This window comes from Melanostigma gelatinosum, assembly GCF_949748355.1.
Source record: "Melanostigma gelatinosum genome assembly, chromosome: 1".
Taxonomy (NCBI): Eukaryota; Metazoa; Chordata; class Actinopteri; order Perciformes; family Zoarcidae; genus Melanostigma; species Melanostigma gelatinosum.
Genome location: NC_136634.1, coordinates 10,239,739 through 10,260,994, shown reverse-complemented (window position 1 = coordinate 10,260,994; position 21,256 = coordinate 10,239,739). Strand labels below are relative to the sequence as shown.

At 40.0% G+C, this 21,256-nt stretch overlaps 1 protein-coding gene across 1 annotated transcript; it reads left to right on the top strand.

Moving 5' to 3' along the window:
* Positions 1-1,687: 1,687 nt before the first annotated feature.
* iqch (IQ motif containing H) lies at positions 1,688-20,474 on the top strand (the record flags this gene model as incomplete). The annotated part of the gene is given in 20 exon segments (XM_079271188.1): positions 1,688-1,718; positions 3,463-3,550; positions 3,770-3,865; positions 3,980-4,167; positions 4,292-4,573; positions 4,575-4,635; positions 4,638-4,837; positions 6,255-6,321; positions 7,254-7,337; positions 7,418-7,617; positions 8,566-8,659; positions 8,943-9,121; positions 9,243-9,456; positions 13,917-14,012; positions 14,248-14,534; positions 17,524-17,682; positions 18,958-19,080; positions 19,601-19,662; positions 20,099-20,207; positions 20,391-20,474. Coding segments are annotated over 19 exon segments (2,610 nt in total). The 5' UTR covers positions 1,688-1,718; positions 3,463-3,525.
* Between the last annotated feature and the right edge of the window lie 782 nt (positions 20,475-21,256).

Here is a 21,256-nt window from a genome sequence, read left to right as displayed (position 1 = left end):
CCTTACGTTAGCTTCTCGTTGTCATGGTTGCGAGTACTGTGTGTTTCACGTTACTAGCTAACTGGTTAAAGGAGTTCAACTTAGCTATTTGATATTGTGACACATGTTTTCATATTATTATTTTATTTTGGATTATTATGAACTCAATATACCATGTCTGACGAACCTAAAAACGAAGATAAATTGGGAGCAGTTTTATTTCAGGTAATGTTGTCTACCTCAGCTAATAACCAATTTACTAGAGAATAATAGTTATAAGGTTAGCTAGGTTAGGCTAACTAGCTAGCTAGGTTTTGCGGATATGTTAGGGTAAACAAGTTGACTGATGTTTCATAAACTGTTAACGTTTCTATTTCTTTTAAACCTCATTATTTATTTATTTATTTATTGATTGGTTTATTTGAACGGGACAGTGCACATTAATAAAAAACATTTCTGCAAATGTGCCAGAGTTAGCCAAAAGGCTATTTGTCATGTAGTCCTATTACATTTTGATAAACTACCAATACGCAATAACAAGTGTTAAGCTTGGCTATTTTTAGGCCAGATGTCCACATTATGTAGGTTTACATCACAGAACCGTATTTTGCAGGTTCAAGAGGATTTGAGACAACTCAGATGTACTCTTGTCAGTGAGAGGGGGAACACACTGGACATTCAAAGCTTGGACGCTGCCATCTGCAAGACAGAGAGAAGCATCTGGGTGAGGATGCTTCATGCAGAATAAGCACTATATATATATATATATATATATATATATATATATATATATATATATATATATATATATATATATATATATATACATACATATGTGTGTATGTGTGTGTGTGTGTGTATATTCAACATATATTATATCTTCAATGTTACGTATCAGTGCTATATATATCTATATTATACATTATATAGACAGTTTGCTATACGTATTTAGTATTATACGTCTTTTTTACATTATTATATATTCTTATATACTACTACTATAGAAGCATGCAGATGATTATCTGAAAACAGTGAATACGCAGCTGCTGGTCCTTCCAAGAATTGAAGATTTGCAAAAGAAGAAACTGATTCCCAAATGGTAAGGAAGGAGAAGCTCACATGTGTTGTTTACTGTATACTCGTTTACAGTGGCACTTTCTTTTCTCCACCATCTCGTTATGAGAACTCTTAAGAAGTATCTTCAGAATTGCATACATTATAGTGATGTGTATTATGAGACTGAAATATGACTTCACACAGGCAACCTGCCCTGGAGAGTATCCAAGATGTGCGTCCACAAAGGAAAGACATTCCAGGGGAAAAGGTAGATTGTTATTAATTAATTGTGTTCAGAAACGGAAACTAATTTATTTACTTAGTAGTATAGAGTACAAGCTACAATATATACTGTACTTAGGTAAGTTAGAAATGCAACTATTCTATTGTATTACACATTAAGGCAGACAAGACAAACAGAAGTAGACGTGGTGTGGTAGAGCAGCACATGAGACGAAAATAAAACACATTATACTTTTCTGCTCAGCAGAAATATACATGCATGTATTGTTGATATTAACTAACTCAAGTTTTGAAACGTTTCCTTTATCTGTCTTGATCAGCACAAGTCAGCATTAACCAAGTGTTTGTTGAGTAATCCTACTCATCCGAACAACAGAGCTGTTATGCACCAGACATGTGGGATATCACTCCCTGATGTCCACAAGAGGAGGACAAATACAGTAAGTAATCTGACGATAAATCTAGATTAATATCATGTTAGCTGTAAATCTATCTATCTATCTATCTATCTATCTATCTATCTATCTATCTATCTATCTATCTATCTATCTATCTATCTATCTATCTATCTATCTATCTATCTATCTATCTATTTTGGTTTTCTTAGTTATGGAGCAGATTTCCTCATCATGCTTCAGTCTTACTGCTGGACTATAATCAACTATAATAACAAACTATAATCAGAATAATATCATGTCCTCCAGCTATTTGCTTTCCACAGTGAGCTTGATCTAGAGCAGAATTGATTCCTGTGTCTTGAGCCTTTGTTGATATTAATTGTAACATACAGCACATGCCTCAGGAAAGATTTGATTAGGAGGCATTACAAGAGGTTTTGCTGCAACTAAGATTAATTGGATATCATTGCTCCTTTCCCTGATGCTTACTACCTTAATCCCCATAACATACCCTTTATATGGAGTAAAGAGTGATGGCACAGGTCTGCATTAATAGATGCTTCAAGTAGCAGTGACATAAAGGTCACTTGGCTCAATGATGACAGCTAGCACTTGTCACAGCAAACAAATTAGTCTTTGCAAAGGTCGGCATTAGTTTTAGATATGTTTTGCACACTTTATTTTCCAATATGTTTTCGGTAATTTATACCTGACATGAGACATAACGGCCAAGACTGTCACTCTGATATAGGAGGGATGGAAGTGCTGGCTGCAGAAAGCGGAAAGCAGCAGATTGCAGCACATCAGCATTCTTCTAAAGAAACAGGCGCCTGATTGCTGTGCTATGGGCTACTGCTTTACAGCTGTCTCAGGACAGAAGTGGGTACCTGGTCCAGCATGCCAATAAGACAGCCGTAGCTTCCCCAACTGCTAACTACTGGCTCTCTGCCTGCTGCCTCATTCTGCAACTCAGGCCAGCTCTTCTCCACTCCCTACCCATGCCAGGAAATGAGCTTTTGCATTTTAGCAATTTCACAAAAAGGTGCCACCTTTTCCCAACCCCGTCTGAAACAGATGTGTGCCTTTGAGGGGATATTTTCCCAGCACCTGGCTAGTACCTGTGGTCTGTCAGAGAGCTCAGTGGTCTGAGGAGAACAAAGGAGAGGACATTAGGTGACAAGTCTGGAGGATCAGCACAGCACAAACTTTGTGTTTTATGAGTAATGATACATTTGAATCCGTTTATACTAAACTAGGCCATCAAATCAACTTCTGATTTTGTTACGATACAATACTATGTATTTAAATATTTAACTTTAGCAGAACAGAATTGCTTAAAGGTGAAGATAACCTTTAATCTTTCTGTCGGGTTGGATGGGTTACAGGACGGTATGGCTGTTTTATATTCCTAATGAATACAGAAAATATATTGTTTGTAAACATGTAGCTATCCCACTTCTCTCCTTTTAAAATTATTCTGTTAGAAAGTGATTTTTTTTCCTACATCACCAAGCTGGCAAGAGTCTGATTAATGGTTGGTTACCTCCGACACTTACAACAACGTCTCTCAAAAAGAAAGAAACTCTCATTCAATTTAAACACGCTCAAGCTCTCAACCTTTAACTGTTTCATTCAGTTAGATGAAGGTAGGGCCGGGCTTCCTAAGCTGTTGGCAACAACTTTTTAGGGCTGGACCAGGAGATACTGGTCCAGGGTCTGGTAGTATTGCTTTGATTTCATTATTCCAAGATGTACAACTTCTGATCTTATAAAATGTTCTGTTAAGGCAAAACATCGCAGAATAATCACTGGCCCTGTGGTGAGTCTTCCAGTCACAACGGGCCTGGCAATGCCTGAAGAAGACATGGGGACAGGTAAAACGACATTTTATCACCTCAGCACCAACACCACACCTCTATTGTAGACAAATGCTCATTGAGTGCACGTGTCAGGTCAGCTGTTGTTTGTCCAATATTTGTGGAATATTAACATTCTGTTTTCCAAATTATTTTATTTAATCTTGCCTAGTCTGAAACTTTCATGAACAAGGACAATGTTTTGGAAGTTGATCTTTTATTTTCTGTTTTCATCAGTGCCAAAAACAAGTTTGCTTCAAATGTCGATCCAGCACAAGGCTGCCTCTCTTCACTCCAGAGAGGATTTCTATTCTTCTAAGACAGGTCTGCTCAGTGACTCTGGTGTAGTAGGGACAGCTGCCACTTGATTTGACATTGATGACTGTTTGCCACTGATTGATTACTGATAGAGTTGAGCCTGTCTCTTTGTGACTTTTGGTCTGATAGGCTTGAAGTCCAGGTGTCACAAGCAGCTGAAATGGGAAACAGAACCTGGATCCACCTGCGAAAGAATAGACAGGGAATGCACACCCATCTGGACCACCAAGACTCCGCCTCCCTCCCCAACCTCCAGCAGCATGGACCAATGGGGTATGATGCAAGGCACCAACGGTCTTATCCCTAAAAACCCTCACGTAAAATCACTGTAATAGTTTTAAATATATGTTAAATTAAATCGAAAAAAAGATGGTGAACAAAGATAATATTTCAATTCATTTAACTGTATTATTAAAGTCTAGGTTTCCCTGTGTTCTGTAGAATCTACCTGTGCAAGTTCCAGTAAATATCAGCAACTACGACTTTACCATCTCAATGGGACGGACCAACCCAATGGCAACAGATATCTGTCACTTCAAGCAGAGCTTTAGCTTGTGCTGGAGCAGTGTGGTAGATGCTCTGGAGGCCCTGGAAAAGCTGCTCAGGGACTTTGCTGTGCCTCTAGCCAAAGTGAGCGGGGAACGGCTAGTGGAGTTAAGCCATGTTTGGGAAATTGGTTGGTTAAAGGCTCCTCCAGTGATCGGCCTCCTGTCAGTGCTTGAAAAACACGGAGGAGGTATCGGGTCTGGTCTTACGCCCAGGTCAGCGCTACAAGGGAGAGAGAGGCACGAGGCGGCCGCCAACCACATCCAGTCCTGCTGGAGGCGCTACTTAGCCCGGACAGCCTACCTGCACCACTGCCAGCGCAAGTGGGCGGTAGAAACCATCGCTGTCTCATGGTTGCTGCACACACAGAAGCGTCATGTCTGGACGGCCCTGCAGGCCCGGCGTTTCAGACAACTGGAGAATTTTCGCAGCAGAGCCCAGGTGATGTTGCTTATAGTCATTGTGTGATTTCTCTCTCTTACTTAATATTGCTTGCTTACCTTTTCAAAGCTCACTTTTGTTTCGAATTTTCCCCCCCAATTTCTCAAAATTAGACTTAAACTTTAATTTATGACTTCTAAATCAAATTGATTTAAGACAAATTCAAAATGTTGAAGTACATGGCACCACCACCTGAGGTATTATCATTTATTATTTCAATTAGATTATCTGCATAATATTTGAATGTAACTTTGAGCTTGTGTATTTTCCATTCAGTCAATAACGTCAGTGTTTTACAATACCAGTAGCATTTAAAATATGTGTTTGAGTAAATGACTGTAAAAGCAAGGACAGAAATGGGGCAATGCTTTGCCAATACAAATGCAGGGACATTCATCATGGTATGTAACTTCAATGTACTTTTGGTTTGAGTAACAGAAACACACAACATCAGAGGAGTTAGATGAACAGAGGGGGACAGCAGAAAGACAAAGTGGGACTGATGAACAATAGAGAACCTCAGAAATGAAGAGTGAGACGGATGAACAGTTGAGAAGAGCATTAATAATGAACGAGACAGATTAATAAAGTAAATACAAATGTAGAAACAGTGATTATGAGGGCTAGAGATCAATGGCAAAAGGGTACCCAATGCATTCAAATGGTGAACAGTACATAACAGTAACTAAATATATAATAACATGCTATAAATATTATAGATGGTTGAACTATTTAAATCAAAAAATTTATTTTTAGGTTTTGAAATCAAAACAGATTGTAAAAGACCAATTTACTCCATTCGATTACTGCAGAAATGTCTGACTTCTTTCTGCCATAGAACAACCTTCCAATCATAAGCTCAAAAGATAAAGATCTTCTTCTATTTAGCTCTTCGAGAGAGCAGTATGACAGCACAGTTTTTCGAGATGATGTTTTCCCCATTCAGCATAGATGTCATGTCTGTGCTGTCATCTGGGTTGAACATCTTTTTGACTGCTGGCACAATATTAATTAGTGCCTACAAGTTCATTCAGTTTTAACATCGCTGTGCGTGTATACATGCACTAAATGTATGTTCTCACTCTTTAAACATTCGTACCCTGGTAATTAAGCCTGCTAATCTTCCCCTGGCAGTAGCATCATGTACCTTCCTGATTGAATTAATTGAGAGAAGATAATTCTAAAGTAAACGCTTAATTTAATTAAGGTGGTATTTTATGCTTGGTTTGCTTCTGTTTGCCTTGATGTCTTTTTAGCTATGCAATGATGATTTGTGTGTGTGTGTGTGTGTGTGTGTGTGTGTGTGTGTGTGTGTGTGTGTGTGTGTGTGTGTGTGTGTGTGTAAGTATGTCAGTGTGTGAGTGTGTGTACGCATCCAAGCAGCCCGTCTCTGATCACTCCTTTTCTCCATCCCCAGCATCTGGCAGCCAACTGGAAACACATCCAGTCCTCCAAGAGGACCATTATCCACATCCCTTCATTAGGTAGCTTTCTCTGCCTGCTGCACACACACACACACACACACACACATCTGATCTAGCAGCAGCCACCCCCTGTCTCACCACTCTGCTGCCCCAGTCTGTGGCCCTGGTGGAGGCACTCTGTCTCGTTCAAATGACTCTCTGCAGGAAAGCACTCACAGGGTGATGACAGTCCCCATGCCAGGGAACTGAACAATTTAGTCTCTATCGCCATTTAATTTGCAGATTAAGCAAATGAAAAGCCATTTTGTTGAATATTTGCAAGAGGTCTTATTTTATTGCAGTGCAGAAACACACACACACACACACACACACACACACACACACACACACAAAAGAGGAAGAGGCTTTTGTGTTTTTTGCACTAGACAGAGTGCAAGCTATGATCCCTTCTTGTTCTAATTTCACCATGGCACTCACATTTAGACTGTAATCAGGCATGTGCATTGTAAATCATCGAGCGATTGTCTGAAATTATTAAGGCTAATTACTAGCAGATGGAATGCTTTATTTGCACTTGGGGTGGCTACAGAGAGTGCTGTGTGAGCAAGGATAATTAGAAAGTTGAACCCCATCGTTGTTAATTAGCATGAATCCAATCATTTAATTACCTTGATTCAGTTGAGATTTCTCTCTCAGGCAGAAATCCAGACAGACATAAAGTAAAATCCTGGCGGTACCAATGGATGTAGCACAGCGGAGACTGGACATGGTGCAACAGGATGCCCAGCACACTGCATCTGCTAGTTATTAGGCTAAATTAATCATCCGATTGCCAGACTGTGTGATTAGACGTAACTACCCCTCCCCCAAGTCTAGTTGGGCACACATGAGAGTAGCTGTACAGAGCTACACATTTTAATAAAGCCAGTTAGAGATGATATGAATCTCTCTTTGAAAGTCTTGTGCAGACTTTTGTGACCTTGTTCTGACAGGATACACTTGGAGCCAGCGCATGAAATTGAGGGGATACGACATCCTACAGAACATCCAAATAAGCCGACTGTGTGATATTAGAGGTGGGAGCTTTTCTTAAAACCTCACACACATTAACTTTCTCTGTCTGCTTTAATGTAAACACGTCTTTGTATGTTTTAAGATGAAAATGTGCAGGTGATCTACGTATGTCCACGGCATCTCGGAGAGGACCTTTTGCACTATTACACCAGCCTCCTGAAGTGTGATGGAGCCTCAAACGAGGATGACACCAGGCCCACTGCGGCCTCCTCCTCCTCCTCCTCCTCCTCCTCGGTCAGACGCTTCATCATCCTCACACCTGAGGCTGCAGATTATTTCCCGGTAAGATAAATCACGTTCACATTTTGTGAACACACAAACTTTGAAGAAGCAAACCTGACGATGCATTCCATTTTGCAGCAGGATCTTAGAATTTACTGGAGAGGAATCGATTGTATTGCGCTGTAGAGGCGCATCAAGCATCTGTAGTTTGTGAATTCTCCTCTAGAGGGTAATAGAGGAGGTTGTTATTGTACAGTTGTTTTAAACTCTGTGTTTAAAATGTTTTCCTTTTTACAGGTTTTGAAATGATACATCTTTGTTATTTCAATGTAAACACACTAGAGCTATATTAGGTTATACTTAATTAAAAAACATGTAATGGTCTCTAGCTTGTGTTCAGTAAATCATTCAATTCCATATTAATTGGTTTTATTATCAGTTTATTCTATCTAACTGCTGCATTTTCAAAAATTCTGAATAGTTTTGATCACCTCAATAGAATAAAATGGTGTTTTTGTATTGTCTTTTTACATCCAGCCATTCTGTCCATCTTTTTATATCCTTTGGCACTAGATTAAATGTGCAACGTGACGTGGTCTTCTTCATTTCTGTCTATTGATTTTCCTGCTGTTTTGTTGTTAAACTGTGCCAGACGTGTTGCTGAGATGAATCACTGCTACCGATGGCTGGCAGCGCATTCTGCCACTGACAGAAGGGATAATTCCATGTGGATCAAATAAATACAGATGTGAAGTAATTAGTTATATTCCCAAGGAGCTCATTGCTAGCACACATTAAAGATGTGAAGGATAGGGGAGGCCTCCCACAGGCAGCTTTTATCAATTCAACCTGCTCCAATACAGGAGAGGTTAAAACCCTGCTGGCTATTACAATAATAGATCTGTTGTGTGTACACAGTGATAAATCAGGTCAAGAAGCAACCCTTGGAAGGCACACTTAGAGCTCGTAGCTGCAGCAGAAATCCTTTTTCCCATCTTTTTCTTCCAGACCCGTAACATGTGCCTATCCACGCTGCTAAAGTACAGTCCACGCGCCCTGAAGCGCATCAAGCACCTGCTCCAGGGGAAGCAGGCCTATATAGGCAAGGCAAGGCAAGTTTATTTGTATAGCACATTTCAACAACAAGGTAATTCAAAGTGCCTCACATAAAACCATTAAAAGCATCAAAACATAAGGCAAAAGAAAAGGAGATTTAAAAACAATTAAAGAAACAGTGTAAGAAATAAAATTCAGTAGTAAAAAGTAAAGGAGATTTAAAACATACATTGAAACAATAATTGATGTCTCCCTGAGACATTACGCTGCACGCAATCAACCATACACTGCCGTAATTCTGCACTTACTCGCACACAAACAAAATATAGTGGGTTGGGTGGCCCATGTGGATGACCTGGCTGTGGCTGATGAGCTAGGAGTGCCAATCCTGGCTCCAGAACCGGCTGTTGCACAGCTCTACAGCACCAAATCTGGAGGGAAGAGGATCTTCGCCGAGGCAGAGGTTGATGTGCCTCCTGGTCAAGGAGACATCTACACGCTCAACCAGGTCAGAGATCAAAACACACATGCATTCACAGATTGCATTACAGCTTGAGGTATTTTGTCAGTGCCTGTGTTATTGTGTTTGTAATTCACATGTCTCTCTCTCTCTCTCTCTCTCGGTTTAGCTTCATGAAACACTGGCTAGACTCATGACTCAGAATATTGATGTGCACCGCTGGATCTTCAAGATGGACTCTGAACATGGAGGCCGTGTCACAGCATTCTGTGACACGTGCCATCTTAGCTGCTATAACTGGGCTCTGCAGGAATGCCACTGTCATGGTCCCGAGCTATGGAACACAGAAGGGATTCAGGTAAAGATGTCACTCAGAGGATTACGTCATTCGCTCCCTTTCATAAACTATAGAAGCACTTCTTAGAGGACCTTTTATACACTCAATTTTATGCAATTTGTTATTGAATTTGCTTGAATTTTGGTTTGTGTTCTTATTTATTTCCATTATTACTTCTCCCTAAATTTATGTTTTTTCTACTATTATGTCTTGTTTTTATGGCTCTCACCAAAGCACTGGTTTTAGAAAAGTGCAATACAAATAAACTTTATTGCTCTTATTATTACACTCATACCAATGAGGGATCGGCCATTTAAAGTTATCATGGTAACTAGATACTTAACAGATAACATTACAGTAACGGCTAGATATTAAAATGGAGATTGTGATCCTTGTTGTGATGAGACAGCTAAAAACGGGTGAGATTCACTTCTGTCATTGAACGAATAAAAGCTGATGTCACAGTGGGGTCAGAGAGATGCCATCATTTAGCCAGAGTGAGCGTTTTATCGGAACAGTCGCAATGCTGGTCCCTGTAGTACAGTATTTCGAGCATCGTCCCCAGAGTCGCAGAACATTAAATCGATAAAATATCTGTTTATACACACACAGCCAATATCCATTCTCTGAGGCACACGCATCAACTAGTGTCGATGTGTTGGGGAGAACAGCAGCCCGTGCAATGGTATTAATTCCCTAACTCACCTGGCAGTCACAATTACATCACAGTACAGACAGTTTGGTCAACAGAGCTCTTCTCTCTCTATACGTGTTCATATAAACTTTGTGCAGATTATTGTCACACAGATTCACAGCTAAATTAATTTGTGTTACAAAGGCCTTGAAAGTGTATTGAAGAACAAATGACTCTAAACACTTGAATTCTTTGATTGCAGCTGGTGTTGATGCTTTTATTTGCTTCTAGCATCACAACACTGAGCTTTCTGTCTCTGCCTGTCCATAACAGTCCCTGGTGAGGTGTGGGTCATTTGTAAAGAGAAGGTTTTAATACAAGTACCGTGTGTAGTGTTAGAAGTGTGACTTTGGAAAAATTCGATAGATTACATTTGCTTTCCACTCAAAAAATAAATTCAGATTTAATCGCAGACCTATTCAAACAAATAAAATACAGTTAATCATTTACAAACCATTCATTTGGTACAGATGCAATGTGTACAAGGCTTCTCAGCCCCTGGCTCTTATTTCTCATATGCTTACAAAGTAGCCTTTGATTTTCTGTCATGTGTTAATTACCGTATTTTGCCATTTAACTGGGAGCTTTGTGTAAACTAATTACAGGCTAATGATTGTGGGCTTGGAGCACAACGATTTTACTTTTTATTCCATTTGAAAGAACAGCAGTCATCTCAAGCTTCTTACGGCTCACTCTGTTTTGTTCCTATTAGCTCGTCCTTTGATTCATAGTGTATGTGCAGTGCGGGGCTGTAATTGTTGTGGCATTGGTGCTGTTAATTATGGCAGAGAGTGGCTGAGCCACAGCCAAGGTCCATAATGGTGGCTGAGGCAGCACAGGAGAGTAAATGGCGTTTGTTTCACCAGCTGGGGTCCCATGGAGAGGGAAGAGTGCCGAGGCCCCCAGTGTAGGCCAACGGCCTCGGGGCTTGTGGGCCATATGGACACAACACTTTAACTGGCCTTTATTCTACACCTTCCTCTTTTAATCAAAGCAAAGCCCACATCCTGTGCTCCTCATTGCATGATTCTTTCTGATGACATTGTTTTCCTCTAAAATGTATTCGCCCCTTAATGGATTGCATCGCCCCTCTGCTGTTGTACTTGTGTACATTGAAGATAGCAACGATGTTGTTGATTAGATAGAAACATGTGAATATTTGATATCCGTGTATCTCCTCGCCATTTTCTCCTCTCAGCAGAAACTGTAGACGGATGTTGAAACATGGCAGTATATTTTGAGGTACAACACTCATTAACTTGCCACTTTGCCGAAAAGAAGTAGACCTAATTGCAATGGCAGTGACAGCTGGTGAAACGGATAGATGGTGAATATGTACACGCATACAAAGCAATAAATGTTTAAAGCTATGTTTATGAAAAAAGTAACTGTTTAATTAATTATTAATGCAACACAAATTATCAAATGAATCATTTTAAATATTCATTCATAATTACCAAGATCATTGTTGACCAAAAAAATAACAAATAAGTAATGATTGAAGTGTATTTTATACAAACGCGTTACAGTTCAGTGGAATGTGTCACACCCTTTATAGTCCCTGGAAAAATAGAGCGTGGTTATTGTGTACTTATCCTCGGTCTGCACAGACTGTGTGCATACTTTTGTAATTATTGCTTGTTCTGAAGGGCTCAGCATGAAGAAGCTTGACTCACAAGATTGCCATGTGGTCTTTCAGAATAATACCAACAATCAGATCCCTTCTGGCTATGTAAAAGAAAGCCTAAAAGTGTACAACAACAAGAGGGAGGAGGGTTTCGCTTCCACAGACGTCTAGGTAGGAGATGGTGTGTTCCCCTGAATATTGTGAGGCCCACAGCCTCCAGCACAGTGATTCCGCCTTCAAAACGCCCCCAGGTCTCTTTTAGCATTTACACAGAGAGAGGTTAAAGACATGTAGATCTTCACCCATGCAACGCCTGAAGGGGGCCACACACACACATTTAAGCGCTCACCCAGCTTGCGCATGGATCATTAGGCACAAGAGGGTAAAAATTACACCTAATAGCGTCAACAGATGGAGTATTTCTTTTTGCCACGCTGTGTACAAAGAGATCATAAGCTACACCTTATTTAGGTAAAGTTTGCCAACGAAATGGGTCATTTGATAATCACTACCACTGAAGAGGCACAGGGACATTTTGTGCAGATGTTTTCTGTCTAAATATTGTGCAGTCTGTGATTGCATGGAAGAGTTTAAATATACAATGTTCTGCCTAAATTAACCTGAATTTAATTTTTCTGCATAAAAGGTTATAAGTGCTTTTGGGACATTTTGTTAAGCAGAGGAAATGTTTCTCCCCTTGTGCAAAGATGTTAGGGATGAGGAGAATGTCAACAAGCGAGTAACTTGATGTTTAATTTAGTATTACTAATTAAATTTGTCGTGGGTTGTCGTAGACTGAGGTTGTAGCTTAGATGGGACAATGCTACAGAAAATAAATATTCATACAAAATGTGTCACTACTCAGATTATATCCCTCTATTCCGGAGACGTACTGTCGCTTCTCAGTTGTTTCACCATGTAATGGAAAGATGAAATAGCAATCAAAGAGGCAGGTTAACATCTATTTTATTTATGACCAGATTGCTCGGCTTTATGTGGACACCAAGCAAAGCATGAATCCTATCACAGGGTACTGTACGCAGTTTAAGTCCAAATAATTTATTGCAAAATACCTTTTTTTTCCTTTTCTTCCTGTCCTGCTGTGTCTGTGAACTACATAGGCAAAGTCCTGGGGTGAGCTTGCTCTTCCGTTGAAAATGACAACCGTTGCTTTACACTTTTTGCCGCACCATTGTGTGCTTTATGGTTTGTATAGGGGGAATCACTGAGTAGCATTTGACCTCGCCTCTTACAGTACTTGAATATGATGATGGCTGTTACATGACTGGAATATCAACAGCGTAATCTCCAGTCCTGTCTCCAGTGAAGCCAGACAGCGTATACTCAAAACAAAGTAACGCTCCGGATGGAACAACAAAGACATTATTTTCCATTCAGACTTTGTCTTTCAGGGAGGTTTCACATATTTTATTGTGTATGACCAAATTAAATTCCTGTCTAATGGTCAAATGCAGACATTATTACATACAGAGCCCTGTATTTAAAAGACTCAGCACTTTGACTTGTCAGGCAGTCACCACATAGCATTCAATTTCAGTTTCATAACACAATATATAAAATTAGTCATTGCTACTTTGACTATCACAGCCTTGTCAGAGGAAACAGTGTACTTGAGTTGCCAAACTGTTTAAGAGACACCTAAAACAAAAGTTAGAAATGAACAGCATAATTAAGTGGTGAAACCATCATGGCATTTCCCAGTTACAGAAACAAGAGTGATATCGATCCCAGTCAAGCCCTGATTGATCCCAGATAGATGGGGTTAGCTTAGGCATTCATCAGCTGCCCAGTGGAGAGAGTTGTTATTGAGGGCAGGTGCTGTCTCTGTGGCTGTGAGTTAAAGCCATTAGACTCCTGAGGCCTTCTGATAATAGGCTGTCACTCACAGATAGACCCTCCCGCAGTATCCATCAGACACTCGCACAGAAATTGAAGCAGCCACCAAAGGTCTCGAGGATAACAAGCAGTCACTGGAGTCATCCGGATAACACAAGGGCGTTTCCAATAATGTAATCGACACCTAGAACGCTTTGATAATGGGACGAAATAAAGTAGCGAGGACTTGTATTTGACAAAACGTAATGTCCTTAGATCTGTCCCCAACTCATTTTCAGTAGATCCCTAATGAATGCACCTTAACTCTCTTTCCTGGTTAGATATTTAGATGAAGTCCCAGCATGGCTTGCTCGTTACGCCCAGCCTGCTAAAAGCTCCTGCTATCCCAACTGGGCCTGCTTCCTGAAGACCTTCCTCAGGCAAGGTCAGATACCTATAGTCAGGCTCTGAAGGCTTTTTACCTGTGAATACAACCTTTTGGAATATGCTAACAGTCATTTCCTGTGTCCTCCCTAGTTCCCAGATGTTGCTTACGTGACCTGACAAGTTTAATACATTTCATGTTACTTTTGTTGACTATTAAACAGAGAGGTTCAGATGCTGTATTATTTGTTGCTGTCTGTACTGTAGCCATTCCTCTGCTCTCACTGTGTGCTCAGGCGGTGTGGTGGAGGCCTACCCCCCTTCAGAAAGTGTCACCTGTCTGACGGTGGATCTGCTGCTGGAGCCCGGGGGTGAGGTGACCATGCTGTCCTGTGGAGACCAGCTTCAGGGCTCCTGTCAACTGGAAGCTATAGGCTCCACCGTTCCTCAGACCTCTGTACACCCAGAGACCTTGCAATCCCTCTGCATGCGTGTGGGCCAGGCCTGTCTACAGCGCCTTATCGTGGGTTGTGTCTCCGTGGACCTGGCTACCTTTCTGAACCGCAGCACCATGGAGCAAAAGGTGAGCTCATGCTACTACAATAGAAATGGTCTGGGCTGTTGCAGCATGCGGTGTCCAAGCTCTCTATTTCACCATATTGGTGGAAGACATACTTTTTAAAGCTGGGTCAGGGATCCAGAGGAGCAGATAGGTGTCTCCCCTACTGCTCCCCTGGGATTTGGAAAACAGGCAAGGCAAACAGTGGGCACAGTGACCGAATGTGTCACAAGGCCATTTAATAAACTGTCAGGTCTTATCGTGTCGATACACTGATTCCACCATTTAAGGCTTGCCCTTTCACCTCGCAGTGCCGAGAAATTCAGAGGCACCTATCTTTCAGACAATAGGTCATTCTAAAGTGATTTGGCAGCTTCACGGGGATGCCCTGTCAGTGTTCAACCCCCAGCTGCTTACCTGCAGTGGGCTGCTGAAATGTGTCTCGTTATTATAGCGAGGCACCATCGAAGCCTTATCTCATTTGTCAGGATTAAGTTTCGTTGAAACCTTCTTGATTTATGATATTGGAAATGGGCTGGTTTATGATGGTTTAACCTCTGCTCCTAACATGTGGCTACATTGACTGCTTATTGATCCAGAGCTGTAAAATGAAATGCTTTGTCTGTAAAATACTGAACCTGCAAAAGAGTGGAGAAAGCACTAGAGCTACTCTACAGTTTTAAAAAGGGTATATAAAAATGTGTTTTTTTCTTTCAGTAAAAATACACCAGATGGTAATGCACATTCCTCTTATTCAGGACATTTCAATAAATCTCTTCTGTTTTTTTGTCTTTACTGTTGAAGCTTTATTTTGGTTTGTATGCGTAATGTATTCTCAGTATAAAAAATGGATTTGGAGACACTAGCTAAGGGCATGCTTGCCACTAGAGGGTAGTCTCTTATGGATTAGATGTTAACACACAGTGTGAGCAAAGCAGTGTTCAGACAATGCAATTTGTATCACAAATACATACATTTATACATCTACATGTATAAAAATATATTTTTTAAATGTTTTATGGTAGTGTATTAGTATTACTGATTCCTTTAAGACTTAAAATACAGATTTATTTTGTCAGTAATCTTTACACGGACTGTGGATTTGATCACATTGTAATAATTTAAAAGTAAAAATATATATCTCACTGTATATCTTACATTTTAGGATTTCATTTCATCCCTAATTTGTAATTGTAGTGACACTAAAATGAGAAAATATACCACTTCTCCAATGTACCATATGAAGCGAACCTGCTCTTTTCTTTAACTCGATATAATGACAGCCTTCAAATTAATTTTCAGGTTCAATGTTGACCCAAAATTGAATGGGATTCACTGACAACATAATTAAGACCAGGCTATAAACAGCATGTGCTTCAATAGAGGCAGGAACATTAAAAGACAGATTCTTAACCATCTCCCCGCACACAGAGCAGACAGGGGAGAGCCACATGGGCAAACCTGTCTGGATTTAAACATCAATTTAGATTCAAACCTGTTGCTAAAAGCTGCCTACTTTATTTGATGGGAAGAAGTGGGTCACATATGTTTGCCCTTGCAGTCTTTCCTCACATTGTGGAACGGTGGGGCCCCAGCTGCAGCATCAGGGTTTTTAATGAAAATGCAAGGCAATAGAAAACAGGTACAATCCAGGCTTACATTTCCCACGGCTTTGTTAGGAGTGACAATGAGACATTTGAGTAAGATTTTAGTGAGTGGAATGAATGGCGCGGTGGAGTGTGTCCGTCACTCAGGCCCAGGTATAAACCTGATGCAGACTAGTGTCTGTCCAGTGGTAGCTGAAGGTGAGTGCGGAACCGACTGCTGCACTTTCGCTAAACAGGAACAACACAGCCTGCAAGTGTTTAGATACTAAAATTATTTATTTATTATTTCTTCAAGTGATTCATTGGAAATATTTGTTTGTATTTGTACAGCCCCTTTAAAATGAATGTTTAACTGAATTACCTGAAATTAGCTACTAATCAATTATTCTACAGCAACAATCATAATAATTTATGAATCATTTTTATTATTTTTCAATCACAAAAATGCCAAATTCATCAGGTTACAGCTCATCAGAAGTGAATATTTGCAAATTGTCTTAGTCTTCTTCTTAAAACTGCATATTTTGGGGTTTTGGACTGTCGGTTGGACGAAACAAGACATTGGAAGAAAATGGAACCTTGGAAAATGTGAAAGCATTTTCCTCTATTCTCTGACTTTTCATTGAAAACATGGTTAATAGAGAAACTAATTGTGAGATGAATCAATGATGAAATGAGTTGCATCCCTGTGAACTGTGAACGATGACTCACAACATATTTGAATTCAATAAAACATGTAATGTGGCGTATAAGAGAATCACTGTACACGGTGAGATATGCGTGTGTTAGTGGAGATGAAATGCTCAGGTTTCAGAGACTGTAGGGTTCACACATGCAGCGATTTGCATTCAGTGGCAGCAGCGTTTACTTTGACAAATAGGAACAGCAAAGGGAGGCAGCCGACTGCCACTTAGTTATTAACAACTCCTTCACTGGTGATTTATTTGCCACTTTTGAAGAGAGGGCATAGCTATTAGGTTATTATTGGGAAAATTAGCCCTGTTTAAGCAGAAGGCTACGACCATACCTGACCCCTTAATATACTTATAATGATGCCATTTACTATACATATCTGAACTTAGCTTCTCATCAGACCTGTGCCAAACAAACTAGCCCAAGGCAGACTGAGTGCAAATACGCAGGGAAAGATCTACTTTGTGCACGTGTCGTTCCACAGCTGAATTACCTAAATCTGTCGAGCACACACCATTAACCGTGTTTTCCTTTCCCCTGCCTCTCAACATGGATAACACTGTAGAGATTGAAAGGTACTGACCCCCCTCTCTTTATAAGGATTGCTGGGTGAAATACTTTGATGTTCCATTTTTGTGATTAAATTGGAATTTAGGTTTATAGTGTCTGTTTGTCTCTGCTGTGACACGGAGTTCACGATGTCTTGTTTGCAGGTGTGGGCTATTGATCTGGACCTCACATACAGTGACCAGCTGGCCATGACCCAGATGCTTCTGATGATGACTGGAGGAACGCTGAATTGCCGCACAGGCTGTTTAGAAGTGCCAATGCCAATCCGAGAAAAATGCTGTGACCATCAGATTGCAGCCAAAGTACCATTTTATATTTGCTTATAACGACATTTTTGATAATGTAACATTTTTTCTAAAGGTCGATTTTAAATGCTATATATTTGAAGTTGTATGCTTTAGCAGTGTCCTCAACGAGAAAGAAAGCACCCGTTCTAAAGCAAGCTGAGACTGTAGAGGATAGTATTGTACCACTACAGTAATCACAAAGATAGATCAGTGGTTTCCTCTTCATCTTTGTTAAATACAACTAAATAATGTAATTACGCACTGAGCTCAATTGGTGTTTAGGTGCGGAATTCATTATCATTTTGATAGATGGGCCTAAATAATCAACACATAAATAATTCATAACATTTTCATTATGCATGTGTATGCATGCTTGAACACCTCATCAACCTGGTGCCAGGCCTTAAACAATAGAGTCCTTTTATTAGCAGTATGCCTGAGTTTACGCTTGTTAATCTGCGACTTGTATTATTTTATCAAACATTCATTTAGTCGGTAGCCTGGTGCTTCAGTACAGCAGTTGAGCCACCGCAGTGGTTAATGGCTTTACCAGTGGCCATCATTAGGGGCCTGCATATTACAAACACAATTAAATCCCTGTTGGACACTTTTATTGTTGTGTGAGGGTCCTGTGTTTGACAACTGCAAGCACACACCCATCACAGCGAGTTATGGGCTATATCTCCTGAGCTCACAGAGGCTTAGGCCTGCTCTTTTGTCTCCCAAAGGTGCTTGAATAGCAGGAACATTTTTATCCTCTTGAGCCCTGCCACTTTTAAGTAATCAACCTCTCGAGTGTTACTTATGACACTCACATGCTCAGAACCCCTCTATTATGGTGATGTGTATTGTGCGTTGAGTAGTCCTTTTGTGCATTTGGTAGTGCTTTTGTCTCAAATTGAATGCAAAGATTTGCAGTCCCAAAACTGTGGTTTCTTTGATTGGCATCGTACAATTAAGCTCATCTTGTATTTGGCATGTCTTCTAAACATTAATTGTTCCTCCCCGCAGTTAATTAAGAAAGGCCCAACAGTTTACCACATGTTCCCCACACTCATCATGTTTACTAATCACACACACTCCCCAACCTCAACAGTGACCCTAAGGACATGTGTATGGGGTTCAGCCATACTTCACCCATTTTACACACACCACCTATTATACTTTAGCTCCAAATGTAAATACATGAAATGATTTTGTCTTGTTATAGATACAGGAAGACGAATGGCAACAATCATACTTCATTTTTGTCTCTTTCTTGTTTTCTTTCTTTTTTCTTTTTTTTCACAGCCTCCTGTGGTTAATCGTTATGCAGTTATTGGGAGCCGCTTGTTTCACTCTAACCTCTCCATGCTGTACCATAATGTGTTATTTATGTTGTGCAGGGCTCATGGCACAGGATTTAACATAAAGGTAAAAACCTTTATATCATCTACATCTTGTCCATTTTTCTGCTTAGTATATGATTGATTTAAAGGGTAACTATGCCAATTTTACACCTCAAAGTCTGTTTAAAGGTCTTGGGGAGTTCTGCTGCAAATGGGAAAAGAGGGAGCTGCACAAAGTCTCAATAGTTGCCTCGAGTGATGTCACTTGAGTCAGTGTCGAGTGGGTGTAAAGACTACAAGTTTGAAAATGCAAAAACAATTCTGGGTGTGTGCTGTCAGAAAGAAAACCTCTTTATCCGGCTCCTCATCTCTGCTTGAGGCTAGCAGGTCAAGGCTAAATTTGATGCTGACAGCACAACACATAGAACTGACGGTCAAGTTGCATTGTGGGTAAAGCAGGATCCAGGTTTTAACAAGGAAGAAGGATTTATGGAATATAAAAGAGGATTTCTGCGGGTTCTGCCCTATCGATATTGATTTTAATCTAGACTATGTGACGACGGAGCTTTTCTTTTCACTGTGTGTTTGTGATTCTTCATTTTCAGAGGAAGCAAGGAACCGTTTTTGCTGTTTACGACAGCAGTGAGTGTCGCACCCTTGGAATGATGTGAGTAATCCGTATTGCATCAAAGCCATATGTATACGGTGTTAATCGCCAGGAGAAGGAATTCTGAGCACATTTAAGTTTGTTTTTCCTCTCTGTTCAAATACACGAGCACATGAAAACAACAGTAAGGTGGATGAGAGACTTCTCCAGAGTGAGAGTAAAGGCAATTATTTTAGAGGATTAAGATGCCACCTCTGGCTTTGTAACTGATGCAAACTCTACAAGTTGTTACGCAGAGGGTTATTTAACTTATTTATCACTCAAATCCTTTAGCTGTAACAGTTAAATCAAGCTGTGCTCATCCCCCTAAAGAGTGAAGATGTTGTCTGCTGAGAGTTTCATTTAACCACCACCGTCAGATGAACACGGTGATTGTTTCTTAGCTGGCAACATGGGGAACGTTAGTAAACTCGTTTGTTTGGGGTGTCGTTAACAGAACAGTCTCTGAGGATCTCCAGGGAGCTCTGGTGACCTTTGCTCGGAATCTGTCAGTCATTCATCAGGAAATATCGCCCCCTAAAATGCAAGGAGAAACCAATTTTAAGGTACCGTGTTAATGACTTAACGATCCCTCCTCATCTATATCATGGAACTTGCATCTTCACTTCAGCTCTGGTCAGCTTGAATGATTTTGCTGAAGTGAATGTTGTGTATTTTCAAATGAAAGATTGTTGTCGTGTGGAATAATAATGATGAGTAGTAATTTATTTTATCTTATTATTTTGGAGGTGCTGATCAAGAACATAGAAGATGTTCTGCAGATGACTGTTCAGAACAAGACGCGAGCTGCGGAGGATAAACCGGTTGCGTAAGACAGCTGCTTCAGTAATAAACTCGCCTTACACTTGCGGAGTTAAGCCATCACGTCTTTGCCACCTTTAATGTGAAATTACACTGTGAATATGAAAACCCTGGAGATGAATTAACGTTGATCAAACACAGAGAGCTGAATAAATTCCTGAAAAGAAACATCAGAATCGGTCATGAACCTTTCTAATAAATGTTTTAGAAATGCGTTTTAACTGCTTGAATATGGTTGACTATTGAGAAATGCTTATAGAGACATACAGTAAACTATCCACAAGGTAGAGTAGGCTTCATGTATGAATGTATCAAATATTCATTCATTCAAATTATATAAAGCCTTTTTATTTTGTCTTGGAAATTGCAGATTAATCATGCTTAAACTAGTGTGCCATCAAATGAATATGTAGTGTTTATGGACTGCATATTATTTTGTTTATAGATGACATAGATCAGTATGTTGAGTATATTATTTAGTGTTATTGTTTTGTGAGATGTTCTTTAATTCATTTGTCTGTGAACTGATGACCACACACTACTTTGGTCGGTTTATGAGAACGTCATTTGTACTCGCTGTAACTTGATTTACAAAAGACTACTTCTGTTCGTTGGCAATCTGTAATATGTATCTGAAATAAACATATAAGTTGAATATTTATTTGTCAGAAATATTTAGTTGTTGATATTTAAAAAAGGATACGCTAACTTACAAGTGTTCATAATTATTCATTATTTTGTGATTGTTTTCTGACTCATGCTTCCCATTTGACTAGTAAATGAGCTAAAAGAG